The sequence below is a fragment of the Anguilla rostrata genome, chromosome 3 (assembly GCF_018555375.3).
Source record: "Anguilla rostrata isolate EN2019 chromosome 3, ASM1855537v3, whole genome shotgun sequence".
Classification (NCBI taxonomy): domain Eukaryota; kingdom Metazoa; phylum Chordata; class Actinopteri; order Anguilliformes; family Anguillidae; genus Anguilla; species Anguilla rostrata.
In genome coordinates, this window is record NC_057935.1 from 10029828 (window position 1) to 10054656 (window position 24829).

Below are 24829 nucleotides of genomic sequence, written 5' to 3' on the forward strand. Positions count from 1 at the left end.
AAACCACTCAGAACCATTGATATTATATTGCAATAAGCCTACATATTCGGTGTAAACAGTTAATATTTTAATGAGTCTAAGTTATTTAAAATGGCTAAATGAGTTCAACATAAAATGTACAACATAAAAGCTACACAGGTACCTCGTTAACTCCTGTCCTGTGGAGGGTTGATTCTCCGTTCAGAGTTTCATTTTGACTCCTCTTCAGAGTTAGACCAGTAGGTAATATGGCGTCATTGGAAGAACCGACGAACTTGAAGTCGCTGGTGCGCGAGCCTGCTGTTAAGTAGGCGTCATAATTGTACGAACTGCGAAGTGTTCCTGTCCCGTCAACGTCTGAGTAGTTGGGAGGGAAATATGCGCTGGGAATGGCCACAGCGCCGTCAAATAACAGTCTGGGGTTTCTTCTACGGCAAAACCTCACGGAAATAATAAGAATGATGAACGTCAGAAAGAAGGTGGACACAGAGACGAGCGCTATAATCAAATATGAAGTTAATCTGGAACTGTTCTCCTCAAACGACATATCTTTCAGCTCTGGAACATCTGCCAAGTTATCCGAAATCAGGAGGTATACTGTGCAGGTTGTCGAGAGAGAGGGCTGTCCGTTATCTTTCACTGATACAACAATGTTTTGCTTCATATCATCAGATACAGAAATGTCTCGCTGCGTCCTGATCTCTCCGCTGTGAAGACCAATTGTAAAAAGTGTCAGATCAGTCGATTTCAGGATCTGATAGGACAGCCAGGAATTTTGTCCAGAGTCTGCATCGACAGCAATCACCTTGGAAACGAGGGAGCCTGCATGAGCAGCTTTGGGGACCATCTCGGTCATGAATGAGTTTCCCAGAGGCGCAGGATATAATATCTGTGGAGAGTTATCATTCTCATCTGCTATGAACACGCTCACAGTCACGTTGCTGCTGAGTGGAGGGGAACCGTTGTCTCTGGCAACCACCAGCACTTTGAAGCTTCTGGACTGCTCATAATCGAACGATCTCACTGCATGGATCACACCGGTGTCTCCGTTAATCGATAAGAACGAAGACACGGGAACACCACTGACCTCATCGGACAACAAGGAATAGAAAACTGTACCGTTCTGTCTCCAGTCCGGGTCTTTTGCCCTCACAGAAATTACAGAGGTACCAGGTTTGTTATTTTCAGTCACATAGGCGCTATATGACTGCTCATCAAATGTAGGTGGATTGTCATTCACATCTGACACAGATAACTGCACAGTCTTTGAAGAAGACAGTGGTGGAGAGCCCTCATCTCTAGCTGTAATTGTTATGTTGTAATCAGACACTAGTTCGCGGTCTAGTTCGCTTGCAATTACCAGTGAGTAATAATTTTTGATTGAGGGGACTAACTTGAAAGGAACATTTTGTTGAATGGAACAGCGGACCTGTCGATTTTCCCCTGAATCTTTATCCTGAACATTAATTATGCCCACCTCTGTGCCAGTTATTGCGCTTTCTGGGATGGGATTCTTCAGAGATTTCAAAATTATCTCAGGGGCATTGTCATTCACATCAGTGATTTCCAAAATGACTGTCGAATACGACGCTAAACCTGACCCATCTTTTGCCTGAATTCTCATTTCGTAATTCAAATTCTCTTCGAAATCGAGATCACCATTGAGTGTAACCTGTCCTGTTTTACGATCCAGGGAAAACATTTTTTTAACTTCATTCGGAACACGACCGAATTCATAAGTCACATCACCATTGGCTCCCTCGTCAGCGTCAGTGGCGCTGACTGTTACCACTACAGCACCTAAAGCAGAATTTTCAGGCAGGCTGACTTTATAAACTGCCTGGCTAAACACAGGTCTATTATCGTTCGCATCCAGCACAGTGACGTGTATAACTACAGTACCAGATCTCTGCGGGGACCCACCGTCAGCCGCAGTAAGTAATAATGTCATCTCCTGTTGTTCTTCACGGTCTAGCTCTTTTTCTAAGACCAATTCGCCATATTTCCTTCCGTCTGGGCTTGTTTGTACGTCCAAAACAAAATGATCATTCCTTTGTAACGTGTAGCTTTGCACCGCGTTCTGCCCTATATCAGCGTCGTGGGCCTCATCTAAGGGAAAGCGAGCTCCTTTAACAGCCGACTCTCCGATTTCTAGTTTTATAAGGTCATTTGCAAATTGTGGCAGGTTGTCATTAATGTCTTGAATATGAAGCGATATACTGTGCAATTCTAGAGGATTCTCCAATACGAGCTCAAATTTCAGAGCACACGAAACCTTCTGGCCACAAAGAGCTTCTCGGTCAATCCTTTCAAACACAATCAAATTGCCAGAATTCAGATCAATGTCGCAATAACGTCGGCGGCTCCTTTCAGTGTCGATACGAGCTTGTCGGACAGCCAGATTTTTAACATCCACGCCGATGTCCTTCGCTATATTTCCAATGACTGATCCGCGTTTCATCTCCTCAGGAATAGAGAAGCTAATATCTCCGGTCGTTGGCGGTATTATAAGCAGGGCGAGAGCAGAACAGCACTTAAGCAGGGAAACGAGAGGGGCTTTGTATTCCATGTCTACGCCAAAGCGACGGTTTTGTTCTGTAATCCAGTGTTTGATTTTGAAGAACGTATACGAAGGATCCGAACGATCTTGCGCACGCAATCCAAACGTTATTGTGAATGAGTGATGTCGCTAGGATTTCTCTTTCTACCTCTTTGAATACTACATTAGTGGGTGGAGAGGTGCGCCCTAAGTGCCCAAGCTGGTGAATAGCGACACTCTGAGTTATTTTAATAAACTACACCATGCAATTATACAGCATTTTGAAAGAGTAAAACATGTTTTCAAAATAGTGCTTAGAAAGTAAGCAACTATTAGCTTATTATATTTCTGTGTTTAAATTAATCTTGAAGTCTAGTGATTGCAAAAAATATTAATAAAAAAAAGGGGAAGGGTGGACAAATTTAAAAAATATCAATCCTACAAATATTTTTGTCCAAAAAGGGGGTTTCCCCTTTTTTCCAATCATTAAAAGGCTTTTTAAAATTTTAAAAAATTACAGCGAAAATTTTTTCCAGAGATGTTTTTCTCCTTATGGTTAAACAGATAATGAATAAACTTTATAAAGGAATAATAAAAAAAAAAAATTTAAAAACTTTTCCCCCCCCAAAAATTTAAAAGCAGACCTGCTTGTGATGCTTTATAACTCAAACAAATAACAAAATTCAAAATAATAGTAAACCTCAACAGCTGCACAGCATAACATTTGAAAGACAAGCTGGTTTATCATTGCCAATGGATAATACTCTTGAATAACCATCAAAGAAAAGCTATCCAACTCACTGATAATATTAATTATGCTCACACGCAGGTATCTAAAATATTTAACAGACCCATGCTATTTTCAAAAATGTATTGTTTGTTTATTTATTTATTATATTTATGTTAAAAAAAATTTTCCCCAATTAAAAACCCCCTTTTTGGGGGACGGTAGACGGGGGGAAAAGCTCTGTCTTTTTCCCCCAGATGCCTAAAAACAGAAAAAGGATTGGGGGTTTTCCCCTACAGAATTTCAGATAAAAAACCCCTTAAGCAAAAAACAAGTGGGGGGGGTCACACCCCGGTTTTAATCAGCAAACTTTTTTTAAAAAAACCTGCTCACCATTGTTGACCTTGGGGGAAGAAAAGACTTCATAAAAAAAAAGGGTTCAAAAAAAATTTGGGGCTGTTTACTGTCAACTGCTAATTGGACTGTGGTCCTTGAAAACAATCACTAAGGGAAAATTTTATTTTTGGGGGGAAAAAAGGGGGGCCAGCCTTGGGTTTTTCCTTTTCATAAAACCAGCCCAAAACCTTTAACCGGGTTGGGGAAAACTTGGGGGGCCCCGGAGAAAAAAATTGGGGGGGAAAAATTTTAAAGCCCAACCCATATGACAAAAAAACTATCCCCCCATTATCGGAGAAAAAAACCTCTCGGCCAAAGCGTTTGTTTCCCCGGGGAAAAACCCCCTTTCCGAATTTTTATTGGAAAAGGGAAATTTTTGGTTTGGGAATTAAAAAAATTTCAGGGGTTTTTTTGGAAAAGCAGAAAAAGGGTTTAAATCCAAAATCCCCTTTTTTTTTTCTCAAAAAGATCCCCCACCCCTTTTTCCATGTTTAAAAAAATTCCTAAAAAGATAAAAAAAATTTCTTTTTTTTTAAAAAGGGAAGTGTAAATAAAAATAGTTCCTTTTTTTAAAAAGAAAAAACCCCCCTTTTTGGGGAATTTTAAAAATTTGCTCAAAATTTTTGGGTTTTCCTTTTTTTATGGGGGCCTTGCAGAACAAACTTCAAAATAAAAAATTTAAATTTTTAAAAAACCTATGAAAGGTTTTTTTTTCCTTTCCAGCACTAATTTAGAAAAAAGGGGGGGTTTTCTTTTGAAATAAAATAAAATTTTTTTTTTCCCTTTTTTTTTTTTTTTTCCCCTTTTTTTTTTTTTTTTTTTCCCTTTTTTCTTTTTTTTTCCCTTCTTTTTTTTCCCTTTCTTTTAATTTTTTTTTTTTTTTTTCCCTTTTTTTTTCCCCCTTCTTTTTTTTTGGTTTTTTTTTTTTTTTTTTTTTTTTCCCTTTTTTTCCTTTTTTTTTTTTTTCCCAAATTTTTTTTGGCCCTTTTTTTTTTTTTTTTTTTTCCCCCTTTTTTTTTCCCCCCTTCCTTTTTTTTTTTTTTTCCTTTTTTTTCTTTTTTTTTTTAATTTTTTTTTTTTTGTTTTTTTTTTTTTCCCTTTTTCCCTTTCCCTTTTTTTTTTGGGGCCCACCCCATTTTTTTTTTTTTTTTTTTTTTTTTGGGTTTTTTTTTTTTTTTAAACTTTTTTCCCTTCTTTTTTTTTTTTTTTTTCCCTTTTTTTTTTTTTTTTTTTTTTTTTTTTTTTAAAAAAAATTTTTTTTTTTTTTTTTTTTTTTTTTTTTTTTTTTTTTCCCAGTTTTTTCCCTTTTTTTTTTTATTTTTTTTTTTTTCTTTTTTTTTTTTTCCACCCAAATTTTTTCCCTTTTTTTTTTTTTTGGGCTTTTTTTTTTTTTTTTTTTCCTTTTTTCCCCTTTTTTTTTTTTCCCCCCCCCCCAAATTTTTTTTTTTTTTTTGCCTTTTTTTTTTTTTTTTTTTTTTTTTTTTTTTTTTTAAAGAGCCTGGGGGAAGGAAGTTATTTTTTTCAGAATGTGTATCCCCCCCGGGAAAAAATGCTCTCAATTGTTTGTGGGGGGGTTTAAAATTTTTCCCCATAAGCACCCAAAAAATTGTCTAAAAAAACCCTTTTTAAAACCTTTGGTTAATTAGTGAACAGATGTAAAAAAAAAATAAAAAAAACCCCCCCCAAAATTTTTAAATTTTTTTCCGCAAAACATTTTAAAAAAACCCCAAAACAAAGAATCAAAAAATAAAAAAAATCACATACAGATTTTGTCCATCATACAGACACATTAAAATATAAGTAAACTAAGGGGGAAATTTTTGGGGAAAACAAAAGGGGGGCAATGCTGTCAAATAGGTATTTTTTTCCCGGCCCCACGCATTACACATACACAAAAAAAATTTTTAAAAAGGGGGGTTTTGTAACAAAATGACAAATTTTTAGATTTAAAAAAAAAAAAAAAAACACAGAGGCAGTTCACTCATGTTTTTAAAATATCCACACTGATTGAAAAATTACCTGAAAAAACCCAAATTTTTACCAGAAAAACAGAAATGGAAAAGGAAAAAAATCCCCCCCTCTGTAAGTTTCAACCTTCTCACCCCCCAAGATACATTTTTCCAAAATTTAAAACATTTTTTTTGCTATACTCCCTTTTTAGTATCATTTTTTTTAAAATAAAAAAAAAGAAAATAAGCAAAAACCTCCCAATGGAATGCTCATATATCTGCAGATTTATATAAAGCAGAATTTCTAGACAAGCACACAGACAAAAACATTTAGAAACATGCCTGCAGCCTTAAAAAGGAAACAAGAAGGTAAACTCGTTTGTCAATTCAGATTTAATTTACGCACTAGCCATAAACTGTTCTGAAAAAGAGCATAGATTCAGTATGTGTTTTTTAGTGTGTGTGTTAGTTCACAATAACACAAAAAACATGTTAGCTCACCCTACAGCAGTGCAAATGTGCACAGCAACATGGCTGTTTTTTTGCACATATCATGGGTAGGGAAGTCATCCACAGCAGGTGGCCTAAGTGAGATATTAAATGGCTTAAAGTAAGAGCCTAAAATTCAGAAGGAGGAAGGTTAAGGCAACACAATGTGTTTTGCTGCTGTCCACCAGCATGGTGCTGAAATTGAAGAGAGAAGTCCCCAGTGGAGGGCAAACTAATAAATATTCATCAAATTCTCAGTCACAGTGTAATAGGAATGCAACATTTTTAAAAGACTTTAAAATAATTAACAGAAACTATTTCTAAATCCTGTAAAATCAAATGGTAAAGTCAAGTATTTTACTCATTATTCTGGGGAGAGTGATCAGAATTAATAGCATGTATAATCAGAAGATATTTTACATCATGGCTATCCTCCCAGTGTCTCAATTTCTGGGCGGATTAGAAAATATGTGAGTGTAAACTGCTGATTGTGTTGTGCTTTCGTTCCATCCATGATTAAACTTCCTTACGTTCCTGAATATCCAACTAACACACACGAAGTTTCGTAAAAATCAATTGTCTTACACCCTACCTACTGCATGTGCAAATTCAAACTGGTTAAATCTGGAGAAAAACTGTTTAAACAAACTTGTAAATGAAACAATTTTGGATTACGACATTTAGAACAATATATATTTTTATTTACCAGAGTGGAGAATTCTGACCCATCCTCTGTCATTGCGCCCTGTTCACTAGTTTCATGGGGGCTCCTCTTCAGCGTTTGATCAGCAGGGAGTGTGCCGTCATTAAACGAGCGAACAAACTTGAAGTCGCTCGTGCGTGACCCAGTCGTTAAGTAAGTGTCATAATTGTAGGAACTGCGAAGTGTTCCTGCTCCCTCCACCTCCGCGTAGTTGGGAGGGAAATATGCGCTGGGAATGGCTACTGCGCTGTCAAACAACAGCCTGGGCTTTCTTCTGCGGTAAAACTTTACGACCACAATGAGGACAATAAACGTCAGGAAGAAGGTGGAAACTGCGACCAGAGCAATGATCAAATAGAAAGTTAATTTAGAACTGTTCTCCTCATGTGACATATCTTTCAGCTCCGGAAGTTCTGCCAAATTATCTGAAATTAGTAAATACACAGCGCAGGTTGTCGAGAGAGATGGCTGTCCATTATCTTTCACTGATATGACAAGGTTTTGTTTCATAGTATCCGATTCAGCAATGTCCCGCTGCACCCTGATCTCCCCGCTGTGGAGACCAATGGTGAAAAGTCCAGGATCAGTGGATTTCAGGATCTGATAGGACAGCCATGCGTTCTGTCCAGAGTCTGCATCCACAGCGATCACCTTGGAAACCAGAGAGCCTGCATGAGCAGCTTTAGGGACCATCTCAGTCATGATGGAGTTCCCGAGAGGCGCAGGATATAGTATCAGTGGAGAGTTATCATTCTCATCTGTTATGAACACACTCACAGTCACATTGCTGCTTAGTGGAGGGGAACCGTTGTCTCTGGCAACAACCTGAACTTTGAAACTCCTGCACTGCTCATAATCAAATGATCTCACTGCATGGATCACACCGGAGTCTCCGTTAATCGATAAAAATGAAGACACGGGCACACCACTGACTTCACTGGACAACAGAGAATATAAAATCGTGCCGTTCTGTCTCCAGTCTGGGTCTCTCGCCCTCACAGAAATGACAGAGGTGCCAGGTTTGTTATTTTCAGTCACATAGGCGCTGTACGACCGCTCATCAAATGTAGGTGGATTGTCATTCACATCTGAGATGGACACATACAGTGTTTTAAAGGAAGATAAGGGTGGGGAGCCTTCGTCTGACGCAGCCAGTGAAATATTGTATTCTGACTGGAGTTCCCGGTCCAGGACACCAGTTGTTACAACTGAATAAAAATTTTTGATAGAAGGCATCAATTTGAAAGGTACATGTCCTTGAATGAAGCACCGAACTTGACTATTATCTTCTGAATCGATGTCCTGAACATTAATGATGCCTACCTCTGTGCCAGGTGGCGCGCTCTCAGGCACTGAGTTAGACAATGACGTCACAAATATCACTGGTGCATTGTCGTTCACATCAGTGATATCGACTATTACTTTGGTATGCGAAGCTAATCCAGCTCCGTCTTTACCTTCAATGCGCAGCTCATAACTAGACTCTTCTTCGAAATCAATGGGTCCCGTTACTCGAATTTCCCCAGTTTTGTGATCAAGACTAAATAAATCTTTCGCCTCATCGGAAATGCGACTGAATTCATATGTCACCTCTCCATTGGCTCCCTCGTCTGCATCACTGGCGCTGACTGTGACCACAACGGCACCTAAATGAGAATTTTCAGGAAGACTGACTTTATAAATGGCTTGGTTAAACACGGGGATGTTATCGTTAGCATCCAGCACAGTGATGTGAATAACTACGGTCCCAGATCTCTGAGGCGTCCCTCCGTCGGCAGCTGTAAGTAACAATGAAACCTCCTGCTGTTCCTCGCGATCCAATTCTTTTTCTAAAACTAATTCAGCGTATTTTCCTCCGTCTATATTCGTCTGAACGGCCAGAACAAAATGATCATTCCTTTGAAGTGTGTAGCTTTGAACTGCGTTCTGCCCTATATCCGCATCGTGTGCCTCATTCACTGGAAAGCGGGCGCCTTTATCGGCAGATTCTTGAATTTCCAGTCTGATCATATCCTTCGCGAACTTAGGCGAGTTGTCATTTATATCCTCAATTTGCACAACAACACGGTGTAAATCCAACGGATTTTCAAGCACCAGCTCGTATTTTAGACTACACACAGCCTTTTGGCCGCAAAGCTGTTCTCTATCGATCCTCTCGGCCACAATCAAATCGCCAGAATTCAGATTGATGTCACAATAGCGCTTGCTGCTTCCTTCAGTCTGTAAGCGAGCCTTGCGAAGCGACAGACTTTTAAAATCCACCCCAAGATCATTTGCAATATTCCCAATGACGGAGCCGCGTTTTAGCTCCTCCGGAACAGAATAGCTCACATCTCCAAACGAAGCTGGCATGGTTAAAAGAAAGAAAAACCAACAGCAACTCGCTCCGGTAACAGAGAAGCCTCTACGGTCCATGTTAAGGTCGATCCGTAAGAACGTTCCCATTTCAAACTAATCAACTTGGAGAAATATGATTTCGGTTAGACAGCCAAAGCAGTCCGTATGGTGTGCGAATATAGATTTGATGTGGGAGCGGAGTGATTTGATCTGAATAATAAAAAATTAAGTAGGAGGTGCTTGTCTAGTTTCCCCTTGATGGTGAACAGCGACACCGTGAGTTATTTTAGAAAACTGACATATTTAAATAAATATTCTCTGCGGCCTTAAACATATTTCACTTTTGCTTATTTGTTTAACCGAACGAATTTATCGTATTATATGCATACAACGTATTTGAAGACGCAATACTTTTCGACAACCTAGTATTTAAGATGTATTACAAGAGAGATCCAACGCAGCATTTTCACGCAGACATTGTAGCCTAATTGGCAGCAGCTTGTGTTTGTATGACAACATTGCAATAGCGACGGAATTTGTTTCTTACCAGGCATAATCTGTAGCATACTCTAATAAATATATGTTTTAAATCATCCTAATTTTTAACATTATTGTCCAATAAAGCCTAAAAGGTATGGACACGGCAAATGTAATTAGGTATTTTCTTGGAATACAGCCATAATATTGTGCCACATTTCAAAAGCATGAAGATACATTATATTTTTAAACAGTTTGCTGAAATCACTTGCTGATTCAGCTGTGTGGTTCAGAATGTAAAGTAGAGTAGCCGACGTTACAACGACAAAAATACTTGACTTGTCTCAAAGGGAGACAAGTTTAATCTCTTCCTCTAACTGACAGGTAAAGGAAGGGCGATACATGTAAATCAGACGCCAAAATCGGCTGCGTGAGCGTCTGTTATCTGTACTGCGGCAATCTTCCTGGTACATTGAGCTCTCCAGCCTCCGTGCGCAAAGGCTGCTACACTCGAACTGTAACCATGAAATTTCACCACGAAAAAAAAAAACCGCATCGCAGGCCAATGCCTGCATTGATGCCATGATACAGGTGGCTCAATTTGATAAAATTAGGCAGATGTGAAATCATAAATTATCTTGCATGAAGCTGTGAATAGTTCAAATAATAATTTGTTAAAGAAACCACTCAGAACCATTGATATTATATTGCAATAAGCCTACATATTCGGTGTAAACAGTTAATATTTTAATGAGTCTAAGTTATTTAAAATGGCTAAATGAGTTCAACATAAAATGTACAACATAAAAGCAACACAGGTACCTCGTTAACTCTTGTCCTGTGGAGGGTTGATTCTCCGTTCAGAGTTTCATTTTGACTCCTCTTCAGAGTTAGATCAGTAGGCAGTATGGCGTCATTTGAAGAACCGACGAACTTGAAGTCGCTAGTGCGCGAGCCAGCAGTTAAGTAGGCATCATAATTGTAAGAACTGCGAAGTGTTCCTGTTCCGTCAACGTCTGAGTAATTGGGAGGGAAATATGCGCTGGGAATGGCCACAGCGCCGTCAAATAACAGTCTGGGGTTTCTTCTACGGCAAAACTTCACGGAAATTATAAGAATAATGAACGTCAGGAAGAAAGTGGACACAGAGACGAGCGCTATGATCAAATATGAAGTTAATTTGGAACTGTTCTCGTCATACGACATATCTTTAAGCTCTGGAACATCTGCCAAGTTATCCGAAATCAGGAGGTATACTGTGCAGGTTGTCGAGAGAGAGGGCTGTCCGTTATCTTTCACTGATACAACAATGTTTTGCTTCATATCATCAGATAGAGAAATGTCTCGCTGCGTCCTGATCTCTCCGCTGTGAAGACCAATTGTAAAAAGTGTCAGATCAGTCGATTTCAGGATCTGATAGGACAACCAGGAATTTTGTCCAGAGTCTGCATCGACAGCGATCACCTTGGAAACGAGGGAGCCTGCATGAGCAGCTTTGGGGACCATCTCGGTCATGATAGAGTTTCCCAGAGGCGCAGGATATAGTATCTGTGGAGAGTTATCATTCTCATCAGTTATGAACACACTCACAGTCACGTTACTGCTGAGTGGAGGAGACCCGTTGTCTCTGGCAACCACCTGCACTTTGAAGCTTCTGGACTGCTCATAATCAAATGATCTCACTGCATGGATCACACCGGTGTCTCCGTTAATCGATAAAAACGAAGACACAGGAACACCACTGACCTCACTCGACAACAGAGAATAAAAAATCGTGCCGTTCTGTCTCCAGTCTGGGTCTCTCGCCCTCACAACAATGACAGAAGTGCCAGGTTTGTTATTTTCAGTCACATAGGCGCTGTACGACTGCTCATCAAAAGTAGGTGGATTGTCATTCACATCTGACACAGATAACTGCACAGTTTTTGAAGAAGACAGTGGTGGAGAGCCCTCGTCTGTAGCTGTAATTGTTATGTTGTAATCAGACACTAGTTCGCGGTCTAGTTCACTTGTAGTTACCAGTGAGTAATAATTTTTGATTGAGGGGACTAACTTGAAAGGAACATTTTGTTGAATGGAACAGCGGACCTGTCGATTATCCCCTGAATCTTTATCCTGAACATTAATGATGCCCACCTCTGTGCCAGTTACTGCGCTTTCTGGGATGGGATTCTTCAGAGATTTCAAAATTACCTCAGGGGCGTTGTCATTCACATCAGTTATTTCTAAAATGACTGTTGAATACGACGCTAAACCTGACCCATCTTTGGCCTGAATTCTCATTTCGTAATTCAAATTCTCTTCGAAATCGAGATCACCATTAAGTGTAACCTGTCCTGTTTTACGATCCAGGGAAAACATTTTTTTCACTTCATTCGGAACACGACCAAATTCATATGTCACATCACCATTGGCTCCCTCGTCTGCGTCAGTGGCGCTGACTGTTACCACTACAGCACCTAAAGCAGAATTTTCAGGCAGGCTGACTTTATAAACTGCCTGGCTAAACACAGGTCTGTTATCGTTCGCATCAAGCACTGTGACGTGTATAACTACAGTACCAGATCTCTGCGGGGTCCCACCGTCAGCCGCAGTAAGTAATAATGTAATTTCCTGTTGTTCTTCACGGTCTAGCTCTTTTTCTAACACTAATTCGCCGTATTTCCTTCCGTCGGTGCTAGTTTGTACGTCCAAAACAAAATTATCATTCCTTTGTAACGTGTAGCTTTGAACCGCGTTCTGCCCTATATCAGCGTCGTGGGCCTCATCCAAGGGAAAGCGAGCTCCTTTATCCGCCGCTTCTCTGATCTCCAATTTTATTACGTCGTTTGCAAATTGTGGCAGGTTGTCATTAATGTCTTGAATATGAAGCGATATACTGTGCAATTCTAGAGGATTCTCCAATACGAGCTCAAATTTCAGAGCACACGAAACCTTCTGGCCACAAAGAGCTTCTCGGTCAATCCTTTCAAACACAATCAAATTGCCAGAATTCAGATCAATGTCGCAATAACGTCGGCGGCTCCTTTCAGTGTCGATACGAGCTTGTCGGACAGCCAGACTTTTAACATCCACGCCGATGTCCTTCGCTATATTTCCAATGACTGATCCGCGTTTCATCTCCTCCGGAATAGAAAAGCTGATATCTCCGGTCGTTAGCGGCATTACAAGCAGGGCGAGAGCACAACAGCATTTAAGCAGGGAAACGAGAGGGGCTTTGTATTCCATGTTTACGGGTTTTGTTCTGTAATCCAGTGTTTGTTTCTGAAAATCATATACTAAGGATCCGAAGGACCTTGCGCACACAATCCAAACGTTATTGCGAATGAGTGATGTCGCAAGGATTTCTCTTTCTACCTCTTTGAATACTACATTAGGGGGTGGAGAGGTGCGCCCAAAGTGCCCTAGCTGGTGAATAGCGACACTCTGAGTTATTTTAATAAACTACAGCATGCAATCATACAGCATTTTAAAAGAGTAAAACGTGTTTTCAAAATACTGCTTATAAAGGAAGCAACTATTAGCTTATTATATATTTGTTTTTAAATTGAATCTCGAAGTCTAGTGATTGCAAAAAACATTGATAATAGCAAGACTGTGGACAAAATAGTACTAATATCAATGCTACAAATATTTCTGTCCACAAACGAGTTCACTGTCAACCAGAGAAACCGTCATTGTTAAATTGGCAATTACAGCATACATTTTGTTCAGAGATGTTTTTCTCCTTATGGTATAAGTAGATAATGTGTAAACATATAAATGGAAGAATATAAAGCAAATTAACTGTTCTATCCGAATTAAGCAGACTTGCTTGTGATGCTTTATAACTCAACCAAATGCCAGAATTCAAAATAATAGTAAACCTCAACATTTGAAAGACAGGCTGGTTTATCACTGTCAGTGGATAATACTCTTGAATAACAATCAAAGAAAACTATCCTTCTCTCTAATAATATTAATTATGCTCACGCGCAAGTATCTAAAACAGTTTACAGACCCATGCTTTTTTTTCCCAAAAATACACTGTTTGTTTATTTATTTATGTATTTATTTTAAGAAAATGCCAAATCAGTACCACTTGGGACAGTAGACGCTGGGAAGCCCTGTCATATTCCAGATGTAGCAGCAATACAAGGATCTACTAGTTTCTCGCACAGAATTTCAGATATATGACTACAGTGATAACAAGTGAGATGATGCTACAGCCTGGCTAATCAGCAAACACAGTTTTAAAAAACCTGCTCACCATTTTTGACCTGTGAGCAATCAAAGACTTCACAGCAATTGACTGTATTTCCTCTAGCAACTGCTAATTGGACTGTGGTCTTTGACAACAATCACTAAGGTATATTCGGATAGGTGCAGCCTTGGTGTTTATCATAAATGCCAACCACACATAACCTGGGTGTGAGGCTAGCATAATCTGAGAAGAAAGCCAGCCATTCAGCCCAGACCCTGATGAACAATCACAATGTTCATTATCAAGAACTACCATCTTCAGCCACAACCGTGTGGCCTGCAACCAGGCATAGAACTATGGCAGGAATATTGTTCTGGATACAGATGAAAACAGAGTGCACTGATTGGAGAGGGATGAGTAGCTCCATCCTATGATGCATTTGGAGATAAACTGTTCTCTGTCAAAGCAGTATGACATAAAATAGCCTCCTGTTCTAGAAGCAACCTCCCCTCCTTGAATCCTTTACTAATGGCTGCAAAATTCTGGGCTTCAAATTTGCTGCAGCTTTGGGCTCTGACCTAAAATAAAACTTTTCTTATGGGTTTGTTTTCCAGGATTAAAGCACTGTAGAATATAAGAGGGCTGTCATGAATACATCCAATCCATCCCTACTGTTTTCCTCATGAAAGAGGAACACCAGCATCTATTTCCATGACTGTAAGAACAAAATTTGTAGATTTTACAGTTAATCAAAATTACTTCTTGGGTTTAACGGGTTGAGTAGTATACCTCAGTATATCCCAGTAGTATGTCTGTTTTAGATATTGAGTGAAGAGCCCTTTATGGAGTTTAAGTACATTGGCCTTTATGCTCCAGAGTGACTTCAGTTGCGGTGCCCCTTGTACAAGTTTGGGAGGCTCATCACTGACTGGAGAGGTGAAACTGCTGATAGAAATTGGGGAGTATAACACTAACATGCATATGCTTTAAATGTACAACAGCATCCAGCTACAAGTAGTTTGTTCCTTTTCTCATCCAGAACATGCATGACATTCAGAACAAATGCATGTCGAGTTGCATTTGACACATCACCATAGAGCAAATGGAATGCCAAGAGTCTCCCAGAAGGAGGTGACTTATTCAGACTGTGCATCTACTCCAGGAAAAATGCTCTCAATTGTCTGTAGAAGGATTCAAACATTCTCGTAAACAGTCAAAAATAGTATCTACAAAACTGCATTAACCTTTTGTTACATCAGTCAACAGATGTCAATCAAAATAAAGTATTCCTGTAAATGCTTGACATTTTTCAGCAAAACATGTTACTAACCAAAACAAATAATCAAAATCACATAAATCATATATAGATTTTGTAAATCATACTGATACTTTCAAATGTCAGTAAACTGCAGGAATTTTACTGCCATCTAAATGGTTCAATGCGGTCAAATAGGTACTTTGCCCAGGTCTACTCATAACAAATAAACAAAATAAGCTTTTAAATGATGGGCTTAGTAACATAAATTATTGAATTTCAGAGTGAAATTACTGAAAGAACACTGAGGCATGATGTCACACTGACTGACAAAGTACCTGTCAAACCAATTCTCTATCAGCACACAGAAATGGTAAGAAAAACACATATCCCCTCTGTCAGTTCTCAACCTTCTCAGATTCCAAAGATAGCCAGTTCCTAAGTTTAGGTCACAGTGTTGTTGCTGGTATTGCCAGTTATCATGCTTTTTACTGCCCAAACACAAAGAAAATAAGCAAAAACCTCCCAATGAAATGCTCATATATCTGCAGATTTTTGTAAAGCAGAATTTCTAGACAGGCACACAGACAATAACATTTTGAAACACATCTACTGCCTTAAAAAGGAAACAAGAAGGTAAGCTCATTTTTCAAATCAGATTAAATTTACACACCAGCTATGAACTGTTCTAAAATAGAGCATAGATTCAGTATGTGTTTTTAGTGTGTGTGTGTGTTAGTTCACCCTAACACAAAAAAACGTTAGCTCACCCTACAGCAATGCAAATGTGCACAGCAACATGGCTGCATTTATGCACGTATCATGGGCAAGGAAGTCATCCACAGCAGGTGGCCTAAGTGAGAGATTAAATGGCTTAAAGTAAGAACCTAAAATTCAGAAGGAGGAAGGTTAAGGCAACACAATGTGTTTTGCTGCTGTCCACCAGCATGGTGCTGAACTTGAAGAGAGAACTCACCAGTGGAGGGCAAACTGATAAATATTCATGGAATTCTCAGTCACAGTGTAATAGGAATACAGAATTTAAAAAAGACTTCAAAAGAATGAACACAAACTATTTCTAAATCCTGTTAAATCACATGGTAAGTGCATGGTAAACTCTAGGTCAAGTATTTTACTCATTATTCAGGGGAGGGTGATCAAAATTAATAGCACGTATAATCAGAAGATATTTTACATCGTGGCTGTACTCGCAGTGCCTCAGTTTCTAGGCGGATTAGAAAATATGAGTATAAACTGCTGATTGTGTTGCGCTTTCGTTCCATCCATAATTAAACTTCCTTAAGGTCCTGAATTTCCAATTAAGACGGTTAACTAATAAACTCACAAACACGACATTAATATGTTCGTATCGTAAAAAGCAATTGTCTTACACCCTACCTACTGCATGTGCAAGTTCAAATTGGTTAAATCTGGAGAAAAACCGTTTAAACAAACTTATAAATGAAACAATTTCGGATTACGACATTTAGAACAATATATATTTTTATTTACCAGAGTGGAGAAATTTGACCCATCCTCTGTCGTTGCGCCCTGTTCACTAGCTTCATGGGGGCTCCTCTTCAGCGTTTGATCAGCAGGCATTGTGCCGTCATTAAACGAGCGAACAAACTTGAAGTCGCTCGTGCGTGACCCAGTCGTTAAGTAAGTGTCATAATTGTAGGAACTGCGAAGTGTTCCTGCTCCCTCCACCTCTGCGTAGTTGGGAGGGAAATATGCGCTGGGAATGGCTACTGCGCTGTCAAACAACAGTCTGGGCTTTCTTCTACGGCAAAACTTTACGACCACAATGAGGACAATGAACGTCAGGAAAAATGTGGAAACAGACACCAGCGCGATGATCAAATATGAAGTTAGTTTGGAATTGTTTTCCGCATATGCCATGTCCTTCAGCTCCGGAACTTCTGCCAAGTTATCCGATATCAGTAAATATACTGCGCAAGTTGTCGACAGGGACGGCTGTCCATTATCTTTCACTGATACGACAAGGTTTTGTTTCATAGTATCAGATTCAGCAATGTCCCGCAGCACCCTGATCTCCCCGCTGTGGAGACCAATAGTGAAAAGTCCAGGATCAGTAGATTTCAGGATCTGATAGGACAGCCATGCGTTCTGTCCAGAGTCTGCATCCACAGCGATCACCTTGGAAACCAGGGAGCCCGCATGAACAGCCTTTGGGACCATCTCGGTCATGATAGAGTTTCCTAGAGGCATAGGATATAATATCTGTGGAGAGTTATCATTCTCATCTGTTATGAACACACTCACAGTCACGTTGCTGCTGAGGGGAGGGGAACCGCTGTCTCTGGCAACGACCTGGACTTTGAAGCTCCTGAACTGCTCATAATCAAACGACCTGGCAGCATGGATCACACCGGTGTCACCGTTAATGGATAAATATGAAGACACGGGAACACCATTGACCTCACTGGACAACAGAGAATATAACACTGTGCCGTTCTGTCTCCAGTCCGGGTCTCTCGCCCTCACAGAAATGACAGAGGTGCCTGGTTTGTTATTTTCGGTCACATAGGCGCTGTAGGACTGCTCTTTAAATGTAGGTGGATTGTCATTCACATCGGCGATGGACACGTACAGTGTTTTAAAGGAGGATAAGGGTGGGGAGCCTTCGTCTGAAGCAGTAAGTGAAATATTGTATTCTGACTGGAGTTCCCGGTCCAGTTCACCAGTTGTTATAACTGAGTAATAATTTTTGGCAGAAGGCATCAATTTAAAAGGTACATGTCCTTGAACAGAACATCTAACTTTATGATTACCTTCAGAATCGATGTCCTGAATATTAATGATTCCAACTTCTGTGCCAGGTGGCGCGCTCTCTGGCACTGATTTTATCAGTGACGCAACAAAGATAACCGGTGCATTGTCATTCACATCAGTGATGTCCACAATTACTTTGGACTGCGAAGCGAGTCCAGCACCGTCTTTCCCTTCAATGCGCATTTCATAACTGGACTCTTCTTCGAAATCAATGGGTCCAGTTACTGTAATTTCCCCAGTTTTGCGATCAAGACTAAATAAATTATTCGCCTCATCGGAAATGCGACTGAATTCATACGTCACTTCGCCATTGGCTCCCTCGTCTGCATCACTGGCGGTGACTGTAACCACTACGGTACCTAAAGGAGAATTTTCAGGCAGACTGACTTTATAAACGGTTTGGGTAAACACTGGAATGTTATCATTAGCATCTAGGACAGTGACGTGTATAACTACAGTACCGGATCTCTGAGGAGACCCTCCGTCAGAAGCTGTAAGTAATAATGTAACCTCTTGCTGTTCTTCGCGATCCAATTCTTTTTCTAAAACTAACTCACCGTATTTTCCTCCATCTATATTCGTCTGTACAGCTAGAACAAAATGATCATTCCTTTGTAGTGTGTAGCTTTGTACCGCGTTCTGTCCTATATCCGCGTCGTGGGCCTCATTCACTGGAAAGCGGGCGCCTTTATCTGCAGATTCTCGAATTTCCAGTCGGATCATATCCCTCGGAAACCGAGGCGAGTTGTCATTTATATCCAGAATTTGCACGATAACACGATGTAAATCGAACGGACTTTCAAGCATGAGCTCGTATTTTAAATTACACACAGCCTTCTGGCCGCAAAGCTGTTCTCGGTCGATCCTCTCAGCCACAATCAGATCGCCAGAATTCAGATTGATGTCACAATAGCGCTTGCTGCTCCCTTCTGCGTTTAAACGGGCCTTGCGAACCAACAGACTTCTAAAATCCACGTCGAGATCATTTGCAATATTCCCAATAACAGATCCGCGTTTCAGCTCCTCTGGAATAGAATAGCTCACATCTCCAAACGAGGCTGGCACGGTTAAAACAAAGAAAAACCAAAAGTAACTAGCTCCAGTAACCGAGAAGCCTCCATGATTCATTTTATCAATATGTGTGAATGTTCCCATTCTAATCAAACTCGTCAGTTTTCAGAAAGCTTGAGTTAGGTTAGACGGCCCATACAGTCTGCATGGCGTGTGAATGTGGGTTTGGTGTGGTAACAGACTGTTTGGTTATGAATAATAAAAAATGAGGGAGGAGGTGCATATATAGCCTGCCCTCGATGGTGAACAGCGACATCGTGAGTCGTATTTTTAAATCTTCCTTTTAAAATAAATATTTTGCGCGCCCTGCAACATATTATACCGCTGCATTGCCTATGTGTCACTCCATCGAAATAATGAAATCATATCATGTCCATATAATGGATATTTGAAGTCGAGATTATTTTTGATAAACTAGCATGTAATATGTATTACAAGAGATATCCTGCAGGGACAGATTGCAGCAAATAGGGTAATTCAGTAGCCTATGTTTTCATGGAAACATTTATAATAACGAATTCACCAATTTTCTGTAAGGCGCATAATAGCCTATTCGTATCCATCCATGCTGTCAATTCTTATTTATAACACCGTTGAATAATAAAGCCAAAAATGTCTGGACAGGTAAGATGTTAATATTTATTTGCGCAACTTTTATCAGAATATTGCCCTAAAATTCTCCGACATAAAAAGCAAGAAACTGAATTATCTTTTAGCAAATATTTCGACTGATTTAGGCTAATTACAGATTAGGCTACGTGATACAGAATTCAAATGGATCTTACAATTACAATAATACTTGAATTATCAAACTGGAAAGACGTTAAAACTTTTCCTCACAGTGGCATTCGGGCAATTTAGGAGAGATTGTAACGCGGTTGTCTGCGGAGGACATTCATTTCTCCTGCTTCCGTGAGCACCGGCTGCACCCCAATTTTATCCATCAAGTTTCACCACGATGGAATTCTGGCATCCTGGCATAAGAACCATTGCCTGTTCTTTTACAAGTGGCTTTATTTGCCCAAATTAGGCTAGTGTGTAGTCATAAATCACTGTGGATAAAACTCTGAACTGATAAAAGAACAGTCTGGCAAAAAAAAAAACATTCAAAAGTACTCGCATTACATTGTAATCAGCCTACTTTGTATTAACCATTTAGATTTTGTTTCAACTAAATTCAGAATAAGTTCAACATTAAACGGATATAAAACAAGCACGTATTAGATATGTAACTTGTTTAGGCTACTTTGGACGGTTGACCTATGGGTTTCATTTGGAATGTTCTTTAGAATTTGATCAGTGGGCAGTTTGACATCAATGAAAGAACTGACAACCGCGAAGTCGCTGTGTATGAGCCAGCTGTTGAGCATGCGTAAAAAAACTGCTGTCTACCTCCCCATAGCTGGGAGGGCAACGTGTGCTTGGAATGACCACTGTTCTGTAAAACAACGGGTTGTGGGCCAAATGACCACGGACCAGACTACTCAATCTTAACGCATTTTCGCAATCTTAAGACCACCTCTCCTAATTATTAAGGATTTACGTTTCTGGTGACACGAAAATCAGAAACTACCTCACAACCACGAAAGAGCCCCGTTTCCCAAAACCCAGCAGCGTGGGTTTAAATAACATTGTTAGAACCACCGAAATGTGCATTCCAAGCATAAACAAAGGTAGATTTATTGATAAATAAAATAACTGTTCGATTCATGGTTAATACAGGAAAAACTACAAACCAGCTTGATCACAATTTAACGCCACTGATGTGAACAGGGACACAAACAAGCGCAGCAAATTACAAGCAGAGCGAAGTTAAAATACGAAAGTGCACGGGTTGGATGTGGAACACATTGGACAAATTAAATATGTTAATACCTGGGGAAAGTCAAAATGTGTGCAGGTCTCATCAATCAAAGAATAAAATAGGTGAAATACAAGCTTGAAAAACCAAATCGAAAGGATTACCAGAGTTGCGCATTTGAATCCATCCTCCGTGCTGTCTTTTGCGTCAGTGGTTCCATTTGGTTTCCTTAGCGTCTGATCAATGGGAAGAGTGATGTCATTGAATGACCTAACAAATTTGAAGTCGCTGGTTCGCGATCCTGTTGTTAAATAGGTGTCATAATTGTAAGAACTACGAAGAGTTCCTGTTGCATCAACCTCTGCAGGGAAGTAACCGCTTGGAATGGCGACTGCACTGTCAAATAAAAGTCTGGGCTTCCTTCTTCTGCAAAGCCTGATGGTCACGATGAAAATAATGAAAGTCATAAAGAAGGTGGAAACAGAGACCAGTGCGATGATCAAATATGAAGTTAATTTTGAATTGCTCTCCTCGTGATGCATGTCCTTTAGCTCTGGAATTTCTGCCAAGTTATCCGATATTAATAAATAAACCGAGCAGGACGAAGTAAGAGAGGGTTTTCCGTTATCTTTCACTAAGATAACAAGATTCTGCTTCTGGATATCAGATTCAGAAATGTCTCTCTGCACCCTGATCTCACCACTATGAACACCAATGTTGAAAAGTCCCGGATCGGTGGACTTCACAATAGCATAAGACAGCCACGCGTTCTGTCCAGAGTCTGCATCCACAGCGATCACCTTGGAAACCAAGGAACCGGCGAGAGCAGCTTTGGGAACCATCTCAGTCATGAATGAGTTTCCTGCTGGAGCAGGGTATAATATCTGTGGAGAGTTATCATTCTCATCTGTTATGAAGACATTCACTGTCACGTTGCTGCTGAGAGGAGGGGAACCGTTGTCTCTGGCAACGACCTGCACTTTGAAGCTTCTGAACTGCTCATAATCAAATGACCTGACTGCATGGATCACCCCCGTATCCGCGTTAATGCTCAAAAGCGAGGAGACAGGAACACCGCTGGCCTCACTTGAAAGGAGAGAATACAAAACCGTGCCGTTCTGTTTACAGTCCGGGTCCCTCGCCCTCACAGACATAACAGAGTTTCCGGGTTTGTTATTTTCAGTCACATATACGCTGTATGACAGCTCGTCAAATTCAGGCGAGTTGTCATTCACGTCCGACACAAATAACTGCACAGTTTTTGAAGAAGACAGTGACGGAGAGCCCTCATCTGTAGCAGTAATTGTTATGTTGTAATCAGACACTAGTTCGCGGTCTAGTTCGCTTGTGGTTACCAGTGAGTAATAATTTTTGATGGAGGGGATTAACTTGAAAGGAACATTTTGCTGAATGGAGCAGCGGACCTGTCGATTTTCACCTGAATCTTTATCCTGAACATTAATTATGCCCACCTCTGTGCCAGGCGTTATGCTTTCAGAAACGGGATTCTTCAAAGATTTTAGATGTATCACCGGGGCGTTGTCATTCATATCCGTAATTTCTATAACAACCTTCGTATGAGATGCAAGTCCAGATCCATCTTTGCCTTCAATGCGCATTTCATAAACAGACTCTTCTTCGAAATCTATTGTTCCAGAGACTTGGATTTCTCCTGTTTTGGCGTTTATAGAAAATACTTTTTTAGTTTTCTCAGATATACGACTAAAATCATACGTCACTTCACCATTGGCTCCCTCATCTGCATCAGCGGCGCTCACTGTAACCACGACAGAACCTAAAGGGGGATTTTCAGGCAGACTGACTTTATAGACGGCCTGGCTAAACACGGGGATATTATCATTAGCATCGAGTACAGTGATCTGCACAACTACAGTACCAGATCTTTGCGGAGTCCCCCCATCACTCGCAGTAAGTAATAACGCAACCTCTTGCTGTTCTTCCCGGTCCAGCTCCTTTTCTAATACCAACTCTCCGTATTTACCTCCGTCTGTGTTCGTACGAACGACTAAAACAAAGTGGTCGTTTCTTTGTAGCGTGTAGCTTTGAACTGCGTTGTGTCCTATATCCGCATCGTGGGCCTCATCCAAGGGGAAGCGAGCGCCTTTATCTGCAGATTCTTGTATTTCTAGCTTTATCAATTCCTTAGCAAACGTTGGTGGGTTATCATTGATATCTTGAATTTGAAGGGTAATACGATGCAACTCCAAAGGATCCTCCAACACCAGCTCATAGTTAAGAAGACAGGAAGGCTTCTCACCGCACAACTCCTCTCTGTCAATCCTTTCAGACACAATGAAATCACCAGAATTGAGATTGATATCACAAAACCTTCGCTGGCCACCATCAGTATCTAAACGCGCTTTGCGAGTAGACAGGGTTGTAACATCCACACCGAGCTCCTTTGCAATATTTCCAATGACAGATCCGCGTTTCATCTCCTCCGGAACAGAATACCTCACATCTCCAAAGCAAGGCAGGGCAAAAAAAAGAAATAAAATCAAACCGCACGGCGGGCTGCTTAAAGATGATATCTTGTGGTCCATCTCTTGTCAGAATCCGTAAAGAATTCCTATTGTAATCCAGCCTCTGAACCCTAACGAATATTAGTATTATTTAGACTTACAGGACAAAATGTAGCTACGTTCCGTTTGGTAAAACGATTTTGTGCGCTGAAGCAGTGACTCTCCTGCCTCTGAATATTCTAATATTGGGTGGATAACATTCCTTAGCTGGTGAATAGCGACACTTTGAGTATTTCTAAAGAACTGCAGATAGTAGGTAATTTTAATCATTTAAATAAATTCTGAATGATTCAAAATTCACAAAACGCTTATTTTATATTGTCTTCAGGGGCTCAAACTTAACATGGACCATGGGGAATGGCGTGGAACTGTATCTGAAAAAATCTAAATAGCTCCGGTATTTATTTCGACGAAATAGAAAACAACGTCATAAACCACCCCCAAAACATTGTCTGTCATGGCGTACAATTACCACAAAGAATATTCATTAAAATAAGATAAAAACCCAAACTCTCCGTTAGAGTGTGTTAACACGTTGTAAGATTTCTATAAAAAGGTCCCATATAATTTATAATATTTCCCAAGAGGTCGAATAAAATACATTCTGAAAATTTGTGCATTCTACATTTAAATACTGAACTTAAAATACATTCATTCTACTGATAGTAATGTACGAAAATGAAAATGGTTCGCGCTTTGTAAATTTTCAAACACTTACATCAAGAGGGTTTGATATATTACTCGTATGGTCTAATAGATCAACAAATCAATAAATTAAATATGTCATTGTATAAACACAATTGTTTGGGTTGTCCACGGTGAGCGATAAATTAATGGTGATAATGATGTGATCAACCAATACATAAAAAATCAGATAAACAGTCAAGACCATTCCGTACAAATTCTCCCATGAAAGGCCGACATACATTCAATACCAAACTAAAGGACAACCGAAAAGTATCCAATGATAATAAAAATGTTAACATTAAACAACAGTTGTTGATGACACATCTGCAACCACCGTAGTAACCGAAATCAGAAATGGTATGCACCTGGCAGTATACCTAATCAAATGATTTCTTGAATTAATGGTACTTGATTGCATTGTCATTACAGGTGTTTAAAACATTTCAGTCATGAGGCTGTTTTGCAATTTGTTGCATACTGCAAAAATTAAATAATATATTTGCAGTTGCACTTGAGGGTTATTGAAAAACTAAGAAATGAGAACATATTGCATCCACACAATAGAAACTCCATTACAGACAGTGAAAAAAGTAACGACAAGACAGCTCAGCGACAAAACATCAAGAACAACAGGGAAAAACCCCTGATTAAAAACACTAACATGCCTTCAGTGTTGAAAACGCACGTGAGAGTACATGTACTCAGGACACAATTTAAAGCATTCCTTTTGAAGTACCAAAACGATGACTGGCAGGCAGAGTAACCATTCACCACATAATATAGACACGAGGCATTATTTGTTTCACATAATTTGATTGCTCGCCCCCTTTGTACATTCACAGCTCTGTGAAATACTGCAAAGTAACCCACGGCTATACCATTATGATATATTTTCAA

The 24829-nt window shown here is 39.8% G+C and overlaps 3 protein-coding genes across 20 annotated transcripts in view; all 3 read right to left on the bottom strand.

Moving 5' to 3' along the window:
• The window catches only part of LOC135250064 (protocadherin gamma-C5-like), a 232254-nt gene that overhangs the window by 164849 nt on the left and 42576 nt on the right, over positions 1 to 24829 (bottom strand). The window contains exon 1 of one of the 18 annotated variants that reach the window (XM_064325941.1): positions 20867 to 24828. The exons of 14 other annotated variants lie outside the window; for them this stretch is intronic. In XM_064325941.1, the coding sequence (XP_064182011.1) occupies positions 20867 to 23266 (2400 nt within the window). In that variant the 5' untranslated portion in view covers positions 23267 to 24828. Of the gene's footprint in view, positions 1 to 142; positions 2861 to 16546; positions 19476 to 20866; position 24829 lie in introns of those variants that run through there. 3 more of the 18 variants (XM_064325955.1, XM_064325918.1, XM_064325938.1) reach the window with 3 other exon arrangements.
• On the bottom strand, positions 6433 to 9447 carry LOC135250066 (protocadherin beta-16-like). Its single transcript, XM_064325957.1, has one exon. It carries the CDS (start codon positions 9225 to 9227, stop codon positions 6672 to 6674), a length of 2556 nt encoding a protein of 851 aa, XP_064182027.1. The 5' UTR covers positions 9228 to 9447; the 3' UTR covers positions 6433 to 6671.
• LOC135249675 (protocadherin gamma-A12-like) lies at positions 9941 to 15349 on the bottom strand. The gene is made up of 2 exons (XM_064325192.1): positions 10419 to 15349; positions 9941 to 9973 (listed from the first exon to the last, which is right to left on the bottom strand). The coding sequence occupies exons 1-2, from the start codon at positions 12822 to 12824 to the stop codon at positions 9941 to 9943; spliced, it is 2439 nt and encodes an 812-aa protein (XP_064181262.1). The 5' UTR covers positions 12825 to 15349.

Excerpts from the sequence above, each read along its gene's own strand:
- LOC135250066 (XM_064325957.1), bottom strand. The coding sequence starts at position 9,227 with ATGGGAACGTTCTTACGGATCGACCTTAACATGGACCGTAGAGGCTTC.
- LOC135249675 (XM_064325192.1), bottom strand. The coding sequence starts at position 12,824 with ATGGAATACAAAGCCCCTCTCGTTTCCCTGCTTAAATGCTGTTGTGCT. Across the intron at positions 9,974-10,418 it reads ACAGGACAAGAGTTAACGAG|TTAGAGGAAGAGATTAAACT; the intron begins GTACCTGTGTTG and ends TTTACCTGTCAG.